This window comes from Silurus aristotelis (genome assembly GCF_946808225.1).
Source record: "Silurus aristotelis genome assembly, chromosome: 7".
In the NCBI taxonomy this organism is placed as follows: domain Eukaryota; kingdom Metazoa; phylum Chordata; class Actinopteri; order Siluriformes; family Siluridae; genus Silurus; species Silurus aristotelis.
Window position 1 is genome coordinate 13,246,203 of NC_139580.1, and position 22,337 is coordinate 13,268,539.

General features: G+C 38.3%; 1 protein-coding gene across 1 annotated transcript in view; it reads right to left on the minus strand.

Moving 5' to 3' along the window:
• The window catches only part of abtb2b (ankyrin repeat and BTB (POZ) domain containing 2b), a 47,504-nt gene that overhangs the window by 20,227 nt on the left and 4,940 nt on the right, over positions 1-22,337 (minus strand). The window contains exon 2 of the mRNA XM_083545823.1: positions 4,372-4,521. Coding sequence (XP_083401949.1) covers positions 4,372-4,521 — 150 coding nt within the window. The remainder of the gene's footprint in view (positions 1-4,371; positions 4,522-22,337) is intronic.

The following is a 22,337-nucleotide window of genomic DNA, read 5'->3' on the forward strand; positions in this document are numbered from 1 at the left end:
TCGCCAGTGCCGCAAGGCAATGCTGCCCAGTACTGCCCAGAGCATGTGTGTGTTTGTGTGTGAGTGACTGACGGTGCCAGGGCAGTCCAGCAACCTCAGTAAACCATTACAAGGAGTGCTTTCACTCTGACTAACAGACTCTCCTGTACAGTTTGGTCAGATGAATGTACCCTTGTGCACAGGTACAAACAGCAGAGTGTCCACACGTTTGCAGGAGAAAATAGAGCCCTAACTTCAGTAAGCTCCAGTCTTTTCCTGTGGCACATTAAGTAAATACACACAGACTGGAAAAAAGCCAAATCGAGGAATAAATCATGGGGCATCAAAGAAAGTCCTATTCCAGTGGGAAAAGATTGTGTTTTAACAATCGAACAAAAGCTGTCAGAACAACTATTATGATATGAATATATATGAGTATATATAAATATTATAAACCCTAGTGTATGTATGTACAGTGGGTACGGAAAGTATTCAGACCCCCTTAAATTTTTCACTCTTTGTTATATTGCAGCCATTTGCTAAAATCATTCAAGTTCATTTCTTTTCCTCATGAATGTACACATAGCACCCCATACTGACAGAAAAACACAGAATTGTTGACATTGTTGCAGATTTATTAAAAAAGAAAAACTGAAATATCACATGGTCCTAAGTATTCAGACCATTTGCTCAGTATTTAGTAGAAGCACCCTTTTGATCTAATACAGCCAGGAGTCTTTTTGGGAAAGATGCAACAAGTTTTTCACAACTGGATTTGGGGATCCTCTGCTATTCCTCCTTGTAGATCCTCTCCAGTTCTGTCAGGTTGGATAGTAAACGTTGGTGGACAGCCATTTTTAGGTCTCTCCAGAGATGCTCAATTGGGTTTAAGTCAGGGCTCTGGCTGGGCCATTCAAGAACAGTCACGGAGTTGTTGTGAAGCCACTCCTTCGTTATTTTAGCTGTGTGCTTAGGGTCATTGTCTTGTTGGAAGGTAAACCTTCGGCCCAGTCTGAGGTCCAGAGCACTCTGGAAAAGGTTTTCGTCCAGGATATCCCTGTACTTGGCCGCATTCATCTTTCCCTCGATTGCAACCAGTCGTCGTGTGCCTGCAGCTGAAATACACCCCCACAGCATGATGCTGCCACCACCATGCTTCACTGTTGGGACTGTATTGGACAGGTGATGAGCAGTGCCTGGTTTTCTCCACACATACCGCTTAGAATTAAGGCCAAAAAGTTCTATTTTGGTCTCATCAGACCAGAGAATCTTATTTCTCTGTTTTTTAGCAAACTCCATGCGGGCTTTCATGTGTCTTGCACTGAGGAGAGGCTTCCGTCAGGCCACTCTGCCATAAAGCCCCAATTGGTGGAGGGCTGCAGTGATGGTTGACTTTCTACAACTTTCTCACATCTCCCGACTGCATCTCTGGAGCTCAGCCACAGTGATCTTTGGGTTCTTCTTTACCTCTCTCACCAAGGCTCTTCTCCCCCGATAGCTCAGTTTGGCCGGACGGCCAGCTCTGGGAAGGGTTCTGGTCGTCCCAAACGTCTTCCATTTAAGGATTATGGAGGCCACTGTGCTCTTAGGAACCTTAGGTGCAGCAGAAATTTTTTTGTAACCTTGGCCAGATCTGTGCCTTGCCACAATTCTGTCTCTGAGCTCTTTAGGCAGTTCCTTTGTCCTCATGATTCTCATTTGCTCTGACATGCATTGTGATCTGGAAGGTCTTATATAGACCGGTGTGTGGCTTTCCTAATCAAGTCCAATCAGTTTAATCAAACACAACTGGACTCAAAGGAAGGTGTAGAACCATCTCAAGGATGATAAGAAGAAATGTATAGCAGCTGAGTTAAATATACGAGTGTCACAGTAAAGGGTCTGAATACTTAGGACCATGTGATATTTCAGTTTTTCTTTTTTAATAAATCTGCAACAATGTCAACAATTCTGTGTTTTTCTGTCAGTATGGGGTGCTATGTGTACATTCATGAGGAAAAGAAATGAACTTAAATGATTTTAGCAAATGGCTGCAATATAACAAAGAGTGAAAAATTTAAGGGGGTCTGAATACTTTCCGTACCCACTGTATATATATATATATATATGTGTCTAAATATGAATTAATATTTATTAATATATAAATGTCTAAATATTAAAATTTTTACCATGTGTGAAGATGTAAAAGATTAGTAAAGTGTCTATCACACAAGACTTTCTGAATTAGCTGTTACTATAAAAACCATAACATTGTCATGTCAATGCGAGAATGAACCACATTTCCCAAAACACAGGATGACCTGCAAAGCAAACATGGCTGCCACTGACTACAGCTCACAGCCTTTACAGTCTCTCACAATTATGTTCACACACCGAGTAATTGCACCTACCTGGACTTAATAACTCATACAGTATTTAAGCACCCTCATTAAACATTTACATTGTGAAGTGTACACTCGTGTTATCACCAAGACTTATAGCCATCTGATAGCCACCCTGATTCTCTATTATTTTTCTAGTTTTATTTTTGCTTGCCTTAGTTTATCCCTGATCCCCACCTGCTTCTTGACTCTGTTTATATTCTGTGTGAGATAACGTCTTTGTTTTGACTACTATGTTAAATAAATTCTTGTATATCTGCACTTGTGTCTGTACCTGCCAGCAAATTACATCTTCTGACCAATCAGAAGTAGGAACTCAACACTGCTGTGTTGATTAGTAATTAGTACTAAAAAAAAAAAAAAACTAATTTATTTTATACTCTTTACCTACTTTACCTAATTTGACAAATCTGGTAGCAGTACTAAGAAACCCAAGCTATTTAAAAGCAAAAAAAACCTCTGGGACAGGGGATGTCAAGACAGATAAGATGGAATGTCCCAACTTCTCCTATTCTAACCACTACCTTATATCCAACTAAACAGACCTCAGGATGTCCTGTCACAATAATCTAACACTGGCATTTCTTGGGCTCAGCAGACCAAATTGTTGCAACTTGAAACTGGAGTAGGGAAGTTTTTTCATCTTCCATTTACACACATCCTCATATCTCCCCCCTGTCTCTTTCTCTTTTATCTCATCAAGCTTGATGTTTAGAGAGCAAACACATCTCTGTCCTCCTCCTAAGGTACTGACATAAGGAGTGTTTACCATGAGGGAGGAATAATGGAATAATCTGCCTGGAAAGATAAATAACATTCACGTTATCACCTTTCCCACATTCAACCTTCTCCTAAAATGAGCCAATAAACTGCTCTCTGCACAGTTCAAGCATAAACTCATTGTTGCTTTGCATCAGTCAAAGCGTAATTGCAGCTTACCCTATTAACCAGAAGCTATGACACTCAGAGAGTGCACATGAATAAACATGTCCACTGCTTCCACCGCAGTTAGAATGCGTATTTTATGCTAATGATGTTTTCTTATACGACGTTCCAGTTCCCTGCTGTCAGGAAGGGCCCAGGACAGAAGGAAGAGATGAGACAAAGAAGACAAGAAAATGCAAATAGACACAAACATGCTCAGAAATTCTCTTTGGTGTTTAAAAATAGGAAATAGATGGACTGGATGGGTGCTTTTGTTATTTCAGCTTCATGTCTTTGTCTGCCTGAATACATGATTGTGATTGCAAGGAAGGTTTGTATTCAAAACGTAGTTCTACTTAATATAATCTCTATTTAAATAAATGCACTGCCTACAAACAATTGTAACATACAGATACATTTACATACAGAGGGAGAAAATAATTGCAAAATTTCCTAATTACATTACTTAACTAAATGGAGTATTTGTGTGTCATGTTTTGCTAAATAGGTTAAGGTACTTGTAAAGTTACTTTCGATTAATCAGAGGAGGTAACGTTAAAATGAGAAATGTAACAAAAAACTATATATGTTGCGCAACATGATTTTCTTTGCCCACATGTCGTGCATTAAAATAATAATATGATGCACACCTAGCCGTGGATTATCCCATACTTACACATCAGAGCTGTTGAATTCTGAGCTCTGATTGGTCGGAAAAAAGTACTTTTCTGTAATAAAGCTGGCTATAATTCACATCATTTTTGTTGATATTCTATTAAGGCATTGTTTCTTTAACACCTCGCACTGGATTGATTGGTTGGTTTTCTATGAGTTTATTTAGTATTTTGGGAAGGAGTCTCCAGTGTGAGCATTTTGTAAAAGTCAAAGTAAAAGTCGAAACCTTATGTTTTGAGACATGGATAGTCTTCTTTTTAACACGACAAGCTTCTTATGTTTGCTGTATGCGAGACAGTTTGGTGAGGGAATGCCTGTTTTCGGGTGCTTTGACCTAAACAGTAAAAAGAGCTAAATAGTATTGTGAACGTTCCACAACATTAAGCATATCTATAAACAGTTTACTACTCACTTAGTTCAGAGATGCTGCCTACGCAGGTAGCTAGTAGTGACTGTTCCAGAGTGCGCAGTTCGAGCTGCGCGTATGCATCCTCTCTACTCTCCACTCCTGCCTGCTGGCCCTCGGTATAGGGACTGAAATATGCTGGCAGGGACAGTACACCTACAGAGAAACAAATAAAGGGAAATTATAAGTGCATACATTTACTTCATTCATTTATGATGCAAAATATGGCTGACCTACATGAGATTTATTTAGTGTAGTGCCACACTCTTTCTTCATAATCCCCAACCGTACACCAGTGCCATTAACTTTTACTGCTGGATTTATACACAGTGAGTAATGCAGTCATTGCCTTTATTGCCAAATGCATAAACTATGTTTTATTGTCTCTTTCATAAAGGCTCTGAATGGAAGAAAATAGGGTGCAACCAGTCTAGACAAGTTTTTAGTTATCATGAACTGTGTGCGATTTCACTGGAACTGAGATGAGCCAGTTCTGATTTGGCAGTGGAACACTGAACTGATGAAACAAACTGATAAAATAAAACACAAACGTGTCCTTTAACTGAAATTTCAGGTTCAATAATTGTTGTTTATCTACAAGCTAACGATATTTGTATGTTTTCGTTTCTTTTCTTTTTCACACGAGAGAAAAGAAAAGGTTATTTTCTGACAGTTGTTTTACTTTATATATTACGTGTACAATAAAAACAGCGTTGCCATGGTCGTGTTTTAATGCAAATGGAGCCACATTTGGGAAAAGTTTCAGTACAATTTTTCACTAGTTTAAATCAAATTCAAAATGAATCAGGTGTATGAAAGTGTAAATACAGAAAATGGATCTATGATGTACACAACCATTTCTGTTTCAAGAAATATAGTAAAGATTGGAAGATGGAAAAGATTTTTATGTGTGTGTGTGTGTGTGTGGGGGGGGGGGGTGTCTTTGGCATGTTTCGGATATTTCTGTGTGGCTCGTAAAACCTTCCAACAACGAATAAAAGGCCTCTTTAAGATACCGCCTCAGTGGTCACCTAATAATAATGGTGCAGTGTAAAACCTTTTTTTATTATAAAGTTCCAGGTGATTTGATCTTAATTCACATAAGCAAAAATCTATGCAGGATTAGTAGAGAAAGAAAACAGGGCAAAACAGCTCAGTGTGTGGTTTTCTACATAACGTAAACTGAGAGATTATAAAAATGACATTGCTTTTAAGCAACCAGTCCTATTTGCTCCAAATAATGAGATCACAGCATTTCAACATCATGGTAAGCTGAGAAGAACTGAACGGAACAGTGTTCATTTGTATAAGCAATTGCCACACAATTGTATGGTTTATGTAACATGGACTGAACCCAAGCAAACTCATAAGAGTCTTGTTTGCCAAACATGTTTTTATTATTTTCACATGGACACTATAACCAAACACAGGGTCATAAATCAGATGAACCCGCCTGCCTCCATATTGTTTCTCCAGAGTATAATCTTAGCTAACACCTACTTATACAAAGCAGTGACCTCTACTTCCTCTAAAAACAGCTCAGTTCTGTGGGTTTCTCATAAACACTAGTGTTCTACCATTTACTTAAATCATACAGCTGTGATATAGACAGGTCCATTCCCACAGTCCAGTGATGGGACTTTCCCCAGTATGTGCTGAATTTTGTCTAACTGGAAAGACTAGGCTTCTGATTGTCCTTGCAGCTACACCCTGGGCATCGCTAAACCAGAATGAAGTGTACTGCAATCCTCTGCCAAGATCAATGATTGCATAATAGCAAGGCCATCTTTCATTACAGCAAAGTCTATACTGTAGAACAATACCTTTATATAAATCATCCTATAATCCTACAGTTCCAAAACCTCAGCGATCTCCTGCCTTGAGATCCGTCTGCTGCTGTAAGAGCACTACAAGCTGTGGTGTACTTTTAACCCTCTCAGAATTGCTCTCTGTGCATCCCGGTGTGACTGAAAACACACACTTTCCTTCTATAGCACACACCCTATGAATTCAGCCCATTATGTTTACGAGTCGTTTCTGTATTTACTCCAGCGTGGTCTAAAAAAGTGCGGCTTCCTGTCTGCTTTTCATGTGGACGACCCGAGTTAAGCTCAGACACAGGGTAGGATTAAAAGCTTTGCACAAAAATCGGCTCAGTCCCACTGAGAGGAAAATTCGGTTCTATTGCAGTGCACATCCATGACAAACCTTTTCTTTGGCTGTTAGTATAGATGGTACTGCCAAGCTAAAGGAAACAGGCTGGGAACTCTCACCAAGCACCAAAAACAACGCAATATTATAAAAACCCCAGGCATGATTTATTAGTAAGGATGCCTAAGAAAGCCTGAAAAAGGCTAAATGTAAGTAAAGCACATTTCCACTCACTTGCCCAAGCGTTCTGCAGCACCACATAGATAAAGCTCTGTATAAACCTTATTGCATCGAGTGCAGATCCTGAGATATGATACTACACAGAAAATATTAGGGTGGACCCAGTTTCCCAAAAGAAACCTTTTCAGTTTGGAATACATAAATAAATACCCACTAGAGTGATGAGGAAAATCAGCAGTCTGAAAACCCATGGTCATAAATTCCACGAGACGGGGATAAACGTTAGCTTACGGCAAACAGTGTCTTTACATTCTCCAAAAGTCAACATGATTTACACTCATAACGTGGCATTTATAGCTAAGCACTATACCATGGTTTATAGCACTACTGCCAAGTTCTATTCAAAGAAATAGCATTGCTTTTTACTTTCATAACATTAACAGAACATGCAATAGGCAGGTGTGCAAATATGACTCAACCACAAAGCATGAAAAAGTGAAAGTCTATGTTATGAAAATCTTGGAAAGTCGTAAATAAACCGATTTTTGAACTGTTTGAACTGTTCCATAACAAAGTTCCATACTTTGTATTAATAATTGGTTTTATAACACAGCACAAAATTCTTCAAAAGGTTTAAGAATAGAGGCTTTTATGCTTCACTGTATCCCTTTTTTTTTCTAATTGACTTCACAATGTATTTGTTGATGTGAGTGATAACAGGAACTAACTTGTCCTTTTGACATTCCATGACATTTAAGTGCAAAAATTAACAGATTTAAAAAAAGCATCTGACAGCGCTTTTATTCCTCACTAACCAAATATCTGATCTTATTTAATAAATATCCTTGCTAAAAGTTATATCTAAAAAATAAAACCTGTAACAAACATTTATTTATACAGTTGGAAGTTAAAAAAAATGTATAATTGTTAATAATGTGTAATGATCAGTCTAATGCTATATATATATATATATATATATATATATATATATATATATATATATATATATATATATATATATATATATATATATATATATATATACAGTACAATGCTTTATACTGCTTGAGAAAATGTGTCATGTCCTATTAATAACATTGTGTTTCTTCAGAATAGCTGTATATAGAAACATTAAAATAGCACATATCAAGTGTGAGGGTATAAAATGCCTTTCTCTTGCAGTTTACACAACTGTTAATGAGAAACACACTGCCTCAATTAAAAGCACATTGGCGAAGTCCATACACACAGAGATTCAATTAGTAGTAGAGCTTTTACAAAAGATCAGAATCTGTGTGGTCACCAGGGCCAGCATGAAAATCAACCCATGACCAATTTGTATAGTTGCGCAGGGTATGACCTTTAACTGTGTGTCTACAAGCGGAGAGAACATTGCCTAGGTATTTGCTTCTATTCACTTATTTTACAATGGAATGGTTTCCTTTATGGCCTATACACAACCTTGTCCTGGCCTCAGATCCTTCCTATATACACAAACACTATATTCTCAAAAGACTCAGCTTACAGCAACATTATTATTCATTCAGTTAAGTACTGAATCTGTGTTAATGCTACTGCCATAAAATGAATAGAACATTCAAGGCTCTGTATTAAACCAGAAAAATAACATGTGGGTGACACATGTGTGACAAACTAGTGAAATCTAACTGCAAATGTTCCTAATACATTTACACTGTAGAAGCACCACCTAAACAGATTGACCATAGAATTACATGCAGTGCTGTTGAATTGTTAAATCTGATTGGTTAAAAAGTGTTGATTAATTGTATATAATAGGATAGTTCACAAAAAAAACCCAACTACTGAGAATCACTTTGGAAATGCAATTTTTTAAAATATAAAAAACACATAGGATGCAAGCACATCCTATGAGGAGATAAAATAGGTGATAGATGTTGCGTAACTAAGTAACTAAACAGAAATCAAATGTGCATGTTTGTGCATGTTAATTAACAATGTTAATTCTCAATTTTGTGGTATAAAAGGGCATTATTCAGTTTAGGATGTGCTGTTATTAGAACCTTATCGATGGTAACAAAAAAGTTTAAGATTAACTAACTTCCATATTGGGCTGTATGACATTAACCTATTGTTCATTATTTACCTTCAAACTACTTACCTTCATTTTATTTTACCCCTTACTTGCATTACACAAGTAAAAGTCTCCAAAACTGATCTTAGAAGCAGCTTAAATTTGTCACAGTGCCTTAAAAAAGAATATCATTAAAAAAAACCTTCTCACTGTTTGCTCTGTAAGCTTGCTGGCAGGATGAATATCTTTGGAACATCCAGTAATAGAGAGCATCTCCCGTGAGTCCACACCCTCCCTGCTGTCTGCTTTTCCCATACCCTGCTTACTGTTTGTGACAAAAACAAACCAGCAGATATTAACTCTTTGGTCCCTCTCAACATTGCCGATTGTTTTTGAATTCGATTTTCACAAAAAAAAGAACCCAAAACCCAAATGTTTTTAGCATAGAAAATGAGAATGTTTGTGTCCTGTAATACTTATTTAAGGTCCCTTTTTTTGTTTGTTTTTTGTTTTACAGTACCCTGGCTTGCTGTCTTAGCAATCACTCACACCACATGCTGTACACTGTGCATTCTTGGTGTGTAATTAGTCTGGCAGGAGTGTTATGTTTGGTCTAACATGTGCCTCTTGTTCCTGAATGTATCAGTGGGTGTTAAGTGCAAGGTCTTGCTCCTGTAAGACCCAGGAGGCCACTCAGCACTTAAATCTGATTGTTGTTGGGGTTTTTTTTTTTCAGAAAGCCACCTGCCTGTGTGTGAAAATAAAATTGTTCATTTATTAGGCCAAGCCCAAACGCCTCACAGCCTGATCTGTCACACAGGACCTGTCTTTATGAAACTGATTATTCAGATCATGAATAAGACACCCGTCCATGATCTCCTCCCACATCAGCAGCAGGAACAATGTAATTCACCCTTCAGATGCTGACCATCATTCTGACATGTAGCCCAATCCACGGGCATCCGAAAGCACCTGATTTTGAGCTGTTTACTAATGCATATGCTAACACCCTGCTGTTTTAAACTGGAACATGATCACTGATAGACAGGCCCTCCAAAGCAATAAGAGAAGGCAACTGAGTGCTTACACCCTCTTCAACTCTCCAATCAAAGATAGCGACAAGAGGCTCATTTACAGCCAAGCAGGAATGTCAAGTGATAACTTTAAAATGAACAACTGTGGCCGTAGGTGAGGTGGTGGGCCTTTTAGCAGGAGGTAAAAATAAAACAGTGTTTATCTAGCTCGACTTAATGAGTGCAGCCCTTATCATCAGCAAGTCAGCCAGCAGGTTCTGCTCTCTTCACAAGTGCCCTTCACACTAATTAATCATAGTAAAGACTTGAGTGATGACCGGAAAGGTTCTGCTCAACGTTCTACAGCACCTCAGTGGACTATAATTAAAACTTTGGTGATGATGGTCATCTCCAACATCACCTCTGGATTGCTTTTAGTTTAGTTTAAAATTAGAAATGTAATATGTATATAGCTGCTTTGTCACAAGGTCCTCTGTTAAAAGCACAGTGGAAATAAAACTCAATTGAAAATAAGTCGGGGAAATTTTACCTGTACCCTCAAATGTGTCTTTTTAAAAACAAAGATGAAGTTTATAAAAATGTTTATGAAAATATAAAAACATGGAAACAGGATTTTCTTTGGTTCATTTTAAAGGCTATTCTGTGTTTTAAATGTGATCATCTTCCAATATCTTTTGTTTAACTGTATGTATTATAAAAACAAAGCTACAGGTCATCATAAAACAAGAAATGGCATTACTTAATACACATAATACACACAATATGTCTGATTCAATTAGTCATCACGTGAACACAAAGCATGATTTATAACCTAAAATGTCGACTCTTTTGAGATTTGAGTAAATATGAAATGTCAAACTACAACCATCATAACTTGCACGTCTTTGGAAACAAGCAGCTTTTGTACAGGTTAGTGAGAAATGTAACACCGTATGATTACACCGTAATAACACCGTAACACCGTAAATTACACACCGTATGTGCTGATTGAAAGCTCTGGTGTACTGGTGTTTGTATGGGTCTTTTTAACTTTTAGTGTGGTGGGAATATTTGCTCGCTTTTTCCTCTCTCAGGACAGAAGGACCTTTTTGTTTGAATTGAAGCCCAGCTTCCCTTCTCCACTACGTAACCTTTACAATTAGGAGAGAAACCACAAACTGGCCTCAGATCAGCTGTGAAGGAAAACATCCACCAGCCACCCTACACTGTGTGAGATGTAGCACGCTGGGTTGAGAACACTGAGCTAGTCACCCCTGGAGCATATCGTGCCCGTTAAATGAAGACGGCCACAATTGCACCGCTGTTCAGTGGGTTCTGAGTGATGGGGTTAAGGCAGTGCTGACCAACCAATACCACAGCCTCAGATAGAAACTGAGCATAGGGACATGTATGTGTTTCTTCTATGTGTAGAGTATAAAAGAGGAGTGTCTGAAAACAACCTCAATAAAATAGCATTAATTGAATCTGGCGTGTTTTTTCCCCACCTTAACTTGTGAGTCAAACAGCATCTTTATTGTTTCCTCTATTTTAGCTCATACGGTCAATTTCCAGTGACACAGAACAGGTTCTGCTGTTTTTGCTCTTTTCTAAAACACTTCAAGCCCAAGACACATCTTTACAAACTGCTGTAATCAGAAAGACCGTTCTATGCTCCCCCTAGGACTGTATTCACAGTGTGATCATACTTTCAGCACAGTTAATATTGTATAACTTTACTGCTCTACAACTGTATGCTGTAGTGATTTAGAAACAGTTAAACCAGAACCCAGAACGAGGTCTCTTTTGAGTCTGCTTCCTCTCCGTTTCTTCCACATCTTTGATCCGAGGTTTTCTGGCCACTATTGCATCTGGCTTACTCATTCCGAATCCAAATCTACATCCTGATTTCTATTACCCAAACCACAGTTTTCTCCCATTTTGACAAAAACAAGCAGCATAGACACTAAACTGTACATTAGAGGAGCTGCTAATTCATGCAACAAAAGATTTCACAATGACAGAATTTTAATGAATAACTGAATATATAAAAGTTAAGAGAAATCTCCAAATGATCAAACGATTATACCGGTATTGAGAAATGACTGCTGAAATACTGATTTCCAAGAATTGTTGGCGTGTCTAGCCTTTATTCTATAGTGGAAACCTAGTAGAAGGCAATGTCCCAAACCCCACTTTCCTGGCACTGTGTCTGTAATACCCAAGCCAATTATTCTCTGTTTAATATACTGCCTGTAATTACAAAGACCCTTTCTTCCCCCAAATGATTTCCTTGCATCCTATTAATACTTTTACCTGCTTGACACCCATAAAATTATGCTTTAATAAATCTCTACTCAGAGATCATCCGAGTAAATTGGCAAATCCTTACTAATAATTCAGATAGAATTGTTTAAGGGTTCCATGCACATTGACATTTTTTTTCTAAAAGGAAAAGATAAACACCTCCGACCATGACACATTGACTCAAACATGGTATCATGGTTTCCAACCCTCAGGTTACAGAAGCATACAGATGTGAAAAACACTGCTTCATGACCTTTAACCCTCACACCTTCATGAGACACCCAATCTCCCTTACGCCTCTGCAGTCATCAGTAGGAAATAGAGAGCTTGAGGACTCTGGAGGAACAAAAGCTTCTTTGTTGTAGCCCACCCCACTTTTTACTCAGCGTTATTTTCCCCTGTGTGCCACACCAGACATGTGTTCAGCACTAGCCTCTAAATGTGGGTTTTTCTAATTCAGACAACATGTTCAATTTCTATTGAGACATCCAAATACTTTAATTATGCTGGAAATGCTGAGTAGAACAATTATCAATGAATGATCACCTCACTGCCAGTGGAAATGTTTACTTTGAGCTTAACCCCATTCCTGATCTCAAATCCTTTAGCTATTAGCATTTCTTTCAACCGGGAATTAGAGTATAATGACCAACTGTAACAAATTCAGCTTAGTCTGAATTCTACTGTCAATATGCCAGTCTACTTGAATCTCAATAGCATGTCCCTACAGGAGGACTTTCAGGACAAACATTATTTAGATGCCATGCTGATCAAGATCTAGAGGGCATGTCTGCACAAGGGACAGAATCCTGCTTCTGTTTCTCTTTTTTTTACTCCAGGAAGGAAAATGAGCCATGCAAACATCCCAGTCAGGCCTATTAACTGCCTGTTTGAATGTCTTCCTCTTGAGGAAAGAGACACCTGTCCCAGAATTCCACAACGCTACAAGGCATTGTTTGCATCACTGAGTTTTTCGTTGTCCCTCCCCCATGGACTCAGCTGCTGTTTAAGTACAGGTGCCTTAAAAACTTTTCTTTAAAACACAAACAACTATGAACAGAGTCCCATCCACATGTCCCTCCCCTTCCCCCTCAGTGTAAACACAACACTGTCATTCAGATTCCAGCACCCAACCACACCCCTTCAAAGATGCATTGGCAGCACAGAAACTCTCTAGAGAGGATCAGACCAGTGCAAACTGGTTTGAAACAAAGAGGGGGAAGAAAAAATTGTGGATATTAAAGATTATGGATAAGATCCATAACATAAAAAAAAAAATGGCCTATTGATCACAGAACAATGTAGCATCCGTCAACCCTTTTCACCCCAAAGGCACAGTGCATCAGGGAATAACAGCAAGCAGCAGGCCTGAAGGCAACAGGAAGCCTTTGGCCCAGCAGCCCCAGGGACCACCCACAGGAACCCTATTCAGACATGCAGACCAGATGGAAAAAGCAAAAAAAAAAAAAAAAAAAGGAATTAGGGAGGGACTGCTCGGTGCTTCACCTAAAAAACCTCTCCATCTGCCCTCTCAAAAACACTTTAAAAGCAGGCCTCATGGAGACACACAGGCCTGTGAAATCCTGAGATATTTAGACATTTTAAGTTGACTGTAATGTAGGCATTTCCTGACCAGTGCTGGTTGAGGAAAAGGTCAAACATTTTTTATTCTTTCTCAGGCAAACGTGCAATGGTGACTAAATAATGGATGACAGATTGCTACTGTTTAAAATTAAGATTCTCTCTGAAGATATTTAACTGCCATTTTTCATGAGAAGAAAAGAGTAACATCTTCGAATGGCTAAACGTTTCAAGGTGTTTCTACTTCCCTGATTGCACGGCAAATGCTACATGCAGTTCTTCCTGTGGCTTTCAGACCACCACCCAAACAAAACTAAAAATGGATATGTGACATCCATCTATTATCCTCACCACCAGCTCCTGTGCATACAGCCAGTTCTCAGGGTCAAATTTGTCTTCATTGCCTTGTCAGTGTCCTCACAGGACGGCATAGCCAGACACCCTCCCATTAGCAGTGGACTCCCCGCTCTTAAATAAACACCAGACTTCTCCGTATAGAACCACAAGCACAGCCTGGTGTCTACTGATTTCAAACAACTGAGTGTCCTTGCTCTCTTACAATTCCTTGAAGTCTGTTTTGTTTTGTTTTTTTAACAAGAATGGGGTCCAACATCATCCTATTTTTGCTTGAAATAATTCTCATAATAAGTCGGCTTAGCATTTGCATGAAAGAATTTTATTTTATTCCATGGCAGTATACTGTGATAATGAGGCAGTGTGAAAGAATGAGCAAGTTTCAGCATCTCATGTGCGTCATGCTTTCCTCCATTGAATTTGCAGCGTAGGGAGGTGATAATTGTTTTTCTCTCACCACTATTTCGGGAGGAGGTAGGTATTCTGACAGCCAGACTGACAGCGTTGGGACCCACTAACTGGTACAAAATCTGCAAATGCATGAGAATTATCTACAGGAATTCTCAGCTTGGCTTCAGAGAACAAGGACAGTTTATTTTTCCCCTACTTCGGTGTTGAAGGATTGCTTCCCAAATCATTTTGCTACAGAAAAACACTCCAAAAGTTCTTCTTGTCTCTGCTTTCCCATGTTAAAGTCTCCTTGTGGTCACTCCGTCCATGAACCACTAACCAAGATCTCCGGTACACTCACACGGGGAACATTCGGATGTGTGTTTCAGGCCAGGACAGAAGAGTTTTGGATGCTCTGCCTTAGTTGCAAAATCTCAGCACACTGCACCCATCAATTTTACTGCTTACTCCAAGTGCGTATTACAAAACTATTGCTGCCGTTCTTTTACAAAGAAGTAGCACTGATTCAGACTCTGTTACATGAATGGTAGTAATTAATTTCCCCTCTGTTAAGGAAACAATTAGATTTTTTACAATTCCCTCTACCAATACACTCTACTATGTCATTAAACCCATAGTAAGACTCTTAGGTGTCTCAGCATTTCACACCTATTAAATAAATTCTATCAATTGCTGTAAAAAAAGAAAAAAAAAACTCTAAAAAAAAGAAAAAGAATTATGCATTAATGCAATATGCAATAAACTCGGGCTCCATGTCAATCTCGATAAAGACCCAATTTGGTCTTCCAGCTGTTACAGCCTCGCTCTCTGAGATGATGGCAATTCAAGACTTGTATATGGACAGAGGCTGAGGTTTAGGTTTGGCAACACTTCTGTGCTTCATGGAGTTTCACCAGGATGAGAAATGCTTAGTAGAGAGGCTTTTCTCAGACTTAAATACTGTTTTTGCATGTGAGAGACAGAGAAATAAAACACATGGCAAAGAACATAGATCATGATAGTGCACAAAACAATATTATATAATAATATACCAAGCACCTGCACAAGGAAAGACTAAACCCCATTCATTAGTGCATGCCACCACAATTATTTCCACTGTGAAAACTGGGTGTGATAATTAGATGTGGAATGTAGTATAATTAGTACAATTACCAGTCATCCGTATCAATGCTTTGCCTCACTTAACTGTTACTTCAGTATTTTAAAGGGAAATACGTATAGTACACAGCAACAGGTGCTGGTAAAACAATCCACATGTCGGTGATCCACATGGTTTTGTTCTGGTCACACCTCGATTAGAGTTATTTACGGACTGACGCTTTGTAGTGTAGGAGCAGGAGAATGAATATATACCAGCTAAACCCATACCCTGTTAAACACCTAAGTGCCAATGTATTTCTTCCAATAAACTGGCCTATGAATGTTAATGAGAAGTGAAAATTAAACCAGTTACTTTCACAAGAAAATGAGGAAAGGACACAATGAATCGCAAATGATGTAAATCACAGTTGTTATTCATAAGGATGTATTTTATTTTCAATATTTTATTTTGAAATGACTACTAATGAAAGTTATAGAATTAACCTGTTCAACCATCAGGAACCATCACTGGGTCCTGCTCACTACACACACTTTTTTGTTCTTGAAACACTCTCTGACATGAAAAGTGTTTAACAGTTTCTTCTGAGTGATGAAGAATCATTAGGGATTATAAATTACCGTTAGCTGCACAATTCCCAATGGTCGGATCTATTGTTTAAGTAGCCGTGCTGTTTTTTATTTATTTAAAAAGTATAGCTTGGACATAGCACCATTTGCTCATGTTTTTGCAAATAAATTATAAAATTGTTGTTTATATAGTGCTGTTTTTCCTACAATAAATATAATTTACCTTTAAGGTCTTACAAGCTTCGAGAAAAACTGAAAAAGAGGCTTGAGGTAATGAGAAGGTAAAGTTTGTAGCTAGGATAATACGTATAAGTACTCGTCTGTTTCATTGATGTTCCGCAACATTAAATGTAACTGTAAGCAGATTTAAACCATGCTGTTTTCAACAACAACAACAACAACAAAAAAGAAGCATCATCAGCATCACAATGAGATTTTCTCAGTCAATTTGGGGGTAACAATGAAAGTTAATGTCACAGCTAGTTTTCCTATCACAGCATTGTGTTTTATTCCTCACCTAGTGATTAATATGTAGTTTCTGAATCATGCTATGAAACACAATAAGTCAGGATATCACAAATTGCCACAAATCACAAACTTTCCCTTTACCCAATTGCGTGCGATGGCTGTCTGGAACATTTCCGGTGTCCTTCTCCCGGTTACTTCACCCGCAAACTCCCATGACAAACTGCTGTGTCACACGTGGCAAGCCAAAGTGTGAATAAGTAACAAACTCACAGCTTGATTCACTTATAAAGTTTTGCTTTAGTTTAACGACACTGAGTTAATTAAGGCGAGATCATAATGGCGGCTTTGTCTTTGCCTGAGTTTTACTTACAGATGGCCGCTATTAAGTCTAAACCCCTATTATGAGCGACAGGGCAGATGTAACGGCTTTCAAATGGATCTAGCTGCAAAGACAGTATGTTCTAGTCACTGAGGACAAAAGTGTCCAGTCACACATCTTTGTCTCCAACCCCCTTGACCAATTAGCCTCCAGGCTGAGAACAAAGCAATCCATACACAAAACACACATGACTTGTATAATGATAAACTAGATCTGTATCAGCAGTGTGTGTGTGTGAAGGAGACAAAGGACATATCAAAACTTCTTTTTGTGCTCTGTGACTGAGAAAAGATTTAATGACACCACAAATTACCGTAAATGAAAGCGCACTAGACGGATTAGGCTTGAGCTCTTAGAATAACTGCTCAGGCCATGTTTATACAAAGCACATGTCCTTGCCACATGTGCATTCCATCTTTAGTGTGAGTAGTAATTGCTGCCGGTTGCAGACGAGCGACGCTTAGACGGTTATCTTCAACGCAGTAGCTCTAAACACACAACTCGACTTCATAGCAGGTGCTCTTATTAACTATAAGACTACCAGGCAGGCTTCTTACAGCATACGCATGCTCCAAGGGGTCAAAGGTTAGGCTGACGGTGTATTTAGACAATTGTATTGATCAGTAATGAATCAATATAAATGGGATGATAATGTAAGGTTAAATATGCACAGATTTCTAGGAAGAAGTTGCTTTGATTTACACAACAAAAATCAATCAACTAAGAAAGATAACAATAAATCATAACAGAGTATTATAGTATGAAAGTTTGCCATTTTTGTGTGAAAAACAGGAGATTGTGTAGGATATTGTTGCAAAATCATGGATGAAACTTTGGTTTTATGCATTTATGCGTTTTTATAAAAAGTGAGCTACTCAGCATTCTCATTTGATGATAGCTTGATGATATTCAATAGTACAACTGTGACAGAAATACTGTAATTTACATGAAACATTATTATTAATGAGCTTGTTTTAGTATGTTATAATTTCTATACCTTTAAATCAGACACAGGGACATGACATAATCAAAACCTAATTATTATCATTTAGAAATGTGTTATTATTATGTCAAGTGACTAATATTATAACGTTTTCTTTACTTGTATGTTTATTATGTGTATAAACAAGAGTATCCAGTGTCAGAATATTGCAACTGTCACTACATTTTACTCTGTTGTTGCTGAGACTTTTGTCTTATGAACTACGAAAAAGAGAGAGGCGAAGGTGGTAAGGAAGTGTGTTTATAGCTGTTATATTGCAAGCGAAAACAGGAATTTACTTGTTTCATTGACATTTCATAGATACATTTTAAAGAGTTGAAAAGCATGAAGTGTTATTCATTAATAAATTGTATTGAAGTGCAATTTTTGACCAATCACTGTGGTGTAAGAGGAATAAAACTCTGTGAGACACGCTGTTATAAGAGAATAATCCATATTGGGGTAGTAACAGTAACATAACTGTAACGCTGCTCATTCGTTCATTTGTCCTGCATCCTGCCTTCCTGTCATGGATTATGTTCCTAGGACAGCACACAAGCACAATTGTGTTAATATTAAATCAACTATTTCAATCATTATCATCATTTTACCTTTACATATATGACTATTAGAAGTTTCCCCACTGCAGCAAAAGTAAACAAGCAAATGGTGGCACTGAAGGCTTCAGCTGTTGTTAAGACAATAAAAGATTTTTCCCATTTTTTGATAAGGAGTGTAGTATGTCTTTCAATTGGGAAAGACACTCATGAGCTGTGTACTATATAAACCACAACATTTGAATCAAAATTCATTTTGATTTCAGGTTGTCTTTAAAGGAGATCCTGCTTCAGCTCTTTCAGAACCAATCGTCTTTTTCATCGTTTCCAGGCCTTGGAGAAAATGATCCAGACCATCCAGTTCATCTCCGCTGATGGCACAGACAAAACATGCCTCGACTTCTCTAATGCAAATGTGCAGATATAAATTACTCACAGACTTCCACATCAAAGCGGGAGAATGTGGGAATGCAGGTCTGCCAGCACAATGGCATTAGGACTGGGGGCCCTAAAACCGAAATAAGTCGGATATAGAAAGTAGAACAGTTCTGTTTGTATTTTTCAGATTGGCAGATTGTTTTGTCTGTGTGTGCAGTCTAAAAAACTCCCAAACAAGCCTCGTCTGCAGACATTTCCCACCAGCTCAGTATCAATCTGCAGAAAAACCAAGCTATAAGGCTCTGACCCAAAGTTGCATCATATATATATATACATACACACAGTGGTCCCCCAAACTCGCGGGGGTTATGTTCTAAGACCCCCCTTGAAATCCGAAAATCTGTGAGCTTTGGATGCAGCCACTATGGTACTTTAGTGAATTCATCTAGACATTGTCACTTTAAATCAATAATGTGTTGTAAACTTTTTATGAAATTTGTTAGTGAAAAGATAGTTTCAAATATAATTCCTAACGTTCCTGAACATTCGGCCCCGCTGAGGATTCCCGCAAATTTTAAAATAATCTGAAGCTTGCTGTTAGTTAGATTCCAATGAGAACCCGCAAATTTTTCTAGCTACGAGTTCCGACCTGCGACTTATCGGGGGTTGACACACACACACACATACATGCGTGGCATTACAGAGAGAGAGGCATTTCACATATGGAGGGTGAATACCTTTTTCCTAAAGCAAGAAACCCAGTTAAGACTCCAAACCTTTACACTACAACCGCTACTGTGCACCTACATCATCTGGAGCAGTTGAATCAATATTTGTCTAATAACATGACAAAAACATAAACATGTTCATAAAATACAACCTACTCACCAGAGATGCAGACTCATAATTTGCACCGCTCCTCAGAGGCTGTAATCCAGTGGTACCGCTCGTATTCACTGGTCTGGAAGTGGTGAAACTTTTTCCCGGGCTGAGACAAGCTAGCTAGCTTCGGGGTTGGCCGACCTCCTCACGATTTTTTTCTTCTTCAAAATGCATTTTAAGTATGTCCGAGACCAAATCAATTTCTCTTCCTCCATAGGCATAAAAAAGTCTAACTCAGATGTATTAATGTGTGCAGCACCAACGACCAACCAATCAGAGGACGGAAAAATGCTGACGCTATTCCGGGCCAGCTAGCTAGCCCTGTGAGGCGAATATAAAATCTGATTGGTTAAAGAAACAGACCCGTTGCTAATATTCTCTATTGCCAAAGAGTCAGCAGTATTGACTTTGCAGGCCCTTTACAGATTAGACCGACATGGCAGCACATAGAGGCTGAAATCTGACATCCACATACACAGTGCAGCCAAGAGAAACGCTAGGAAATGAAGAGAATAAACTGTTGGGAATAAATTAATACAATTTCATAGAACAAATATTAGAATTTATGTTGTAAATGTAGGTCAGTGCTTCTGTTAGTGTTTAGGCCAGTAGAGAAGGCTTTGCTGGCCCTGACCGCCCACCACTGATATACATATATATATATGATTTCCAAAAACACAAAGACACAGAAGAACATGAAACAACCAGAAGACCATGAAAATCTGATTATCACACCCATATTATCGCATCATGAAGATATAGTGTGCCAGGATTAACCCTAAACCCAACACTACTGAACACCTTTGGTCTGAACTGGAATGCTGACTGTGCCTCCAGCCTCCTCACCAGACATCAGTGCCTGACTTCACATACAATACTTTTTAAATTTATAAGAACTCTTCAGTCTTTAGTCATTTCTCTGCACCTTTATTAATAAGAATTGTTCACAAGATCTGCACTGTTTTCTTGAATAAGATCCTGTAACAGACTAAAAAGAAGTCAAAGGCTTTCCACAAAAGGCACTGGTACTTTGTTTACTTGCTTTTCATAAGAAAAAAAATTCGCAACAAAGTATCCCAGCCATCACATTCCAATATATTATTTCAGTAAACATCAAATTCATAAAGGAAAAAAACTCTTTGATTTATGAGACTTAATAGACCAAATATATAGACATCAGTTACACACACCAGCAGTCTGGCTGAGAGCATCTGTGTGCTCATTCATCTCAATCTCACACTTTTTCAGGGCCAAAGTCTAGCAGATCCTGTCACATTGTCTGTAAAGCGTGCCATCTGTGTGCTTAGAATGAACATGGATTGAGAATGTTGTAGCCTGTGCAGTCTAAAGCAAGGCTTCTGGAAATCTCACTCTCCATGGGCATTTCTACCGAGAGCCATACAGAGACGACAAGACTTACAGGAGAAACAATGCCCATCCCATTAGAAGGAAGAAAGCCTTAAGTGCTGACACACTGCTGTCTTCATTAAACTTTCATTCAGATTCATTTGTCTCTAGGAACCTCGTCATTTTAAAAGGAAAAATGAACAAAAGACATTTAGACAAATGGACTTTGGAGTGTGATTATTGCTTTACGAAGCCAGTATCTTGTTCAACCCAGCATATTTTATGGCTCTGAGGCTTTGTGCATTTGTGGATTTAAATGCTGTAAATGACACTGTATATTTAGTGTATGCATTTTATTTTTATTTTTTTGCTGTTCTGTGATTCTGGTGCATTTGACAGTCCAGAGTTTCCCTTGAAGCAGAGAGACAACATTACATACAGAGCCATTATTAAGACATTTTCTAAAGACGCTTGAGATTGCAAAAAATAAGGAAGAGATTCTGAGTGTGATTTCTGTGAACACATTTGAAAACAGACTATTTCACAACTGCACCACTGAAAATAGACTATTTCACAATTGCTGTGTCTCAAAAAAAAAGAATGCAGATTGTAATAAAAAAACACCCAGCAAGAGGCAATTACATTGAGGATATCTGTGTTAGGCAATCTGCTTTTGCTTTGTGCAAGCACCCCCTGGTTCAAGCAATTCAAAAGTTCAGGCTACAGTCGGAAATCGCTATTTACGGATGACAATAATTCATCTGTGCTGGGAGCTGGTTAATAACAGGAGAGTATAAAAGTTCTGCTGGGTCATGCTAAAAGGAGCCAAAAGTGTGAAAAATGAAATGCCATGTTTGTTGGCAGTCAAAACATTGCTTAAAGTACAGCATTAAAATTGTGCTGATTTTGACCATTCAAGCTATAATTAAAAACATGTTAAACATATACTCAGAGTTTTGTCATGTCTTTATCATTCATCCAGGATGAAACTGCCCCCATCCACAGGGCATGAGCACTCACTGCATGGTTTGATGACGATGAAAAGGATGTAAATTGGGTTCTATACCTTCCACAGTGACCAGATCTCAGCTCAGTTAAATGCCTATGGGAGATTTTATGTGGGTTTATTAATTTTTTTATTATGTTCCCTACCACCATTAATACATCACCAACTGAGGAAACTGAAGAAATGTTTTTATCAGTTCAATTCTAAAAATTGCAGAATCAAATCCATGATGCATTCTAGTGTCCAAACATCTTAAAA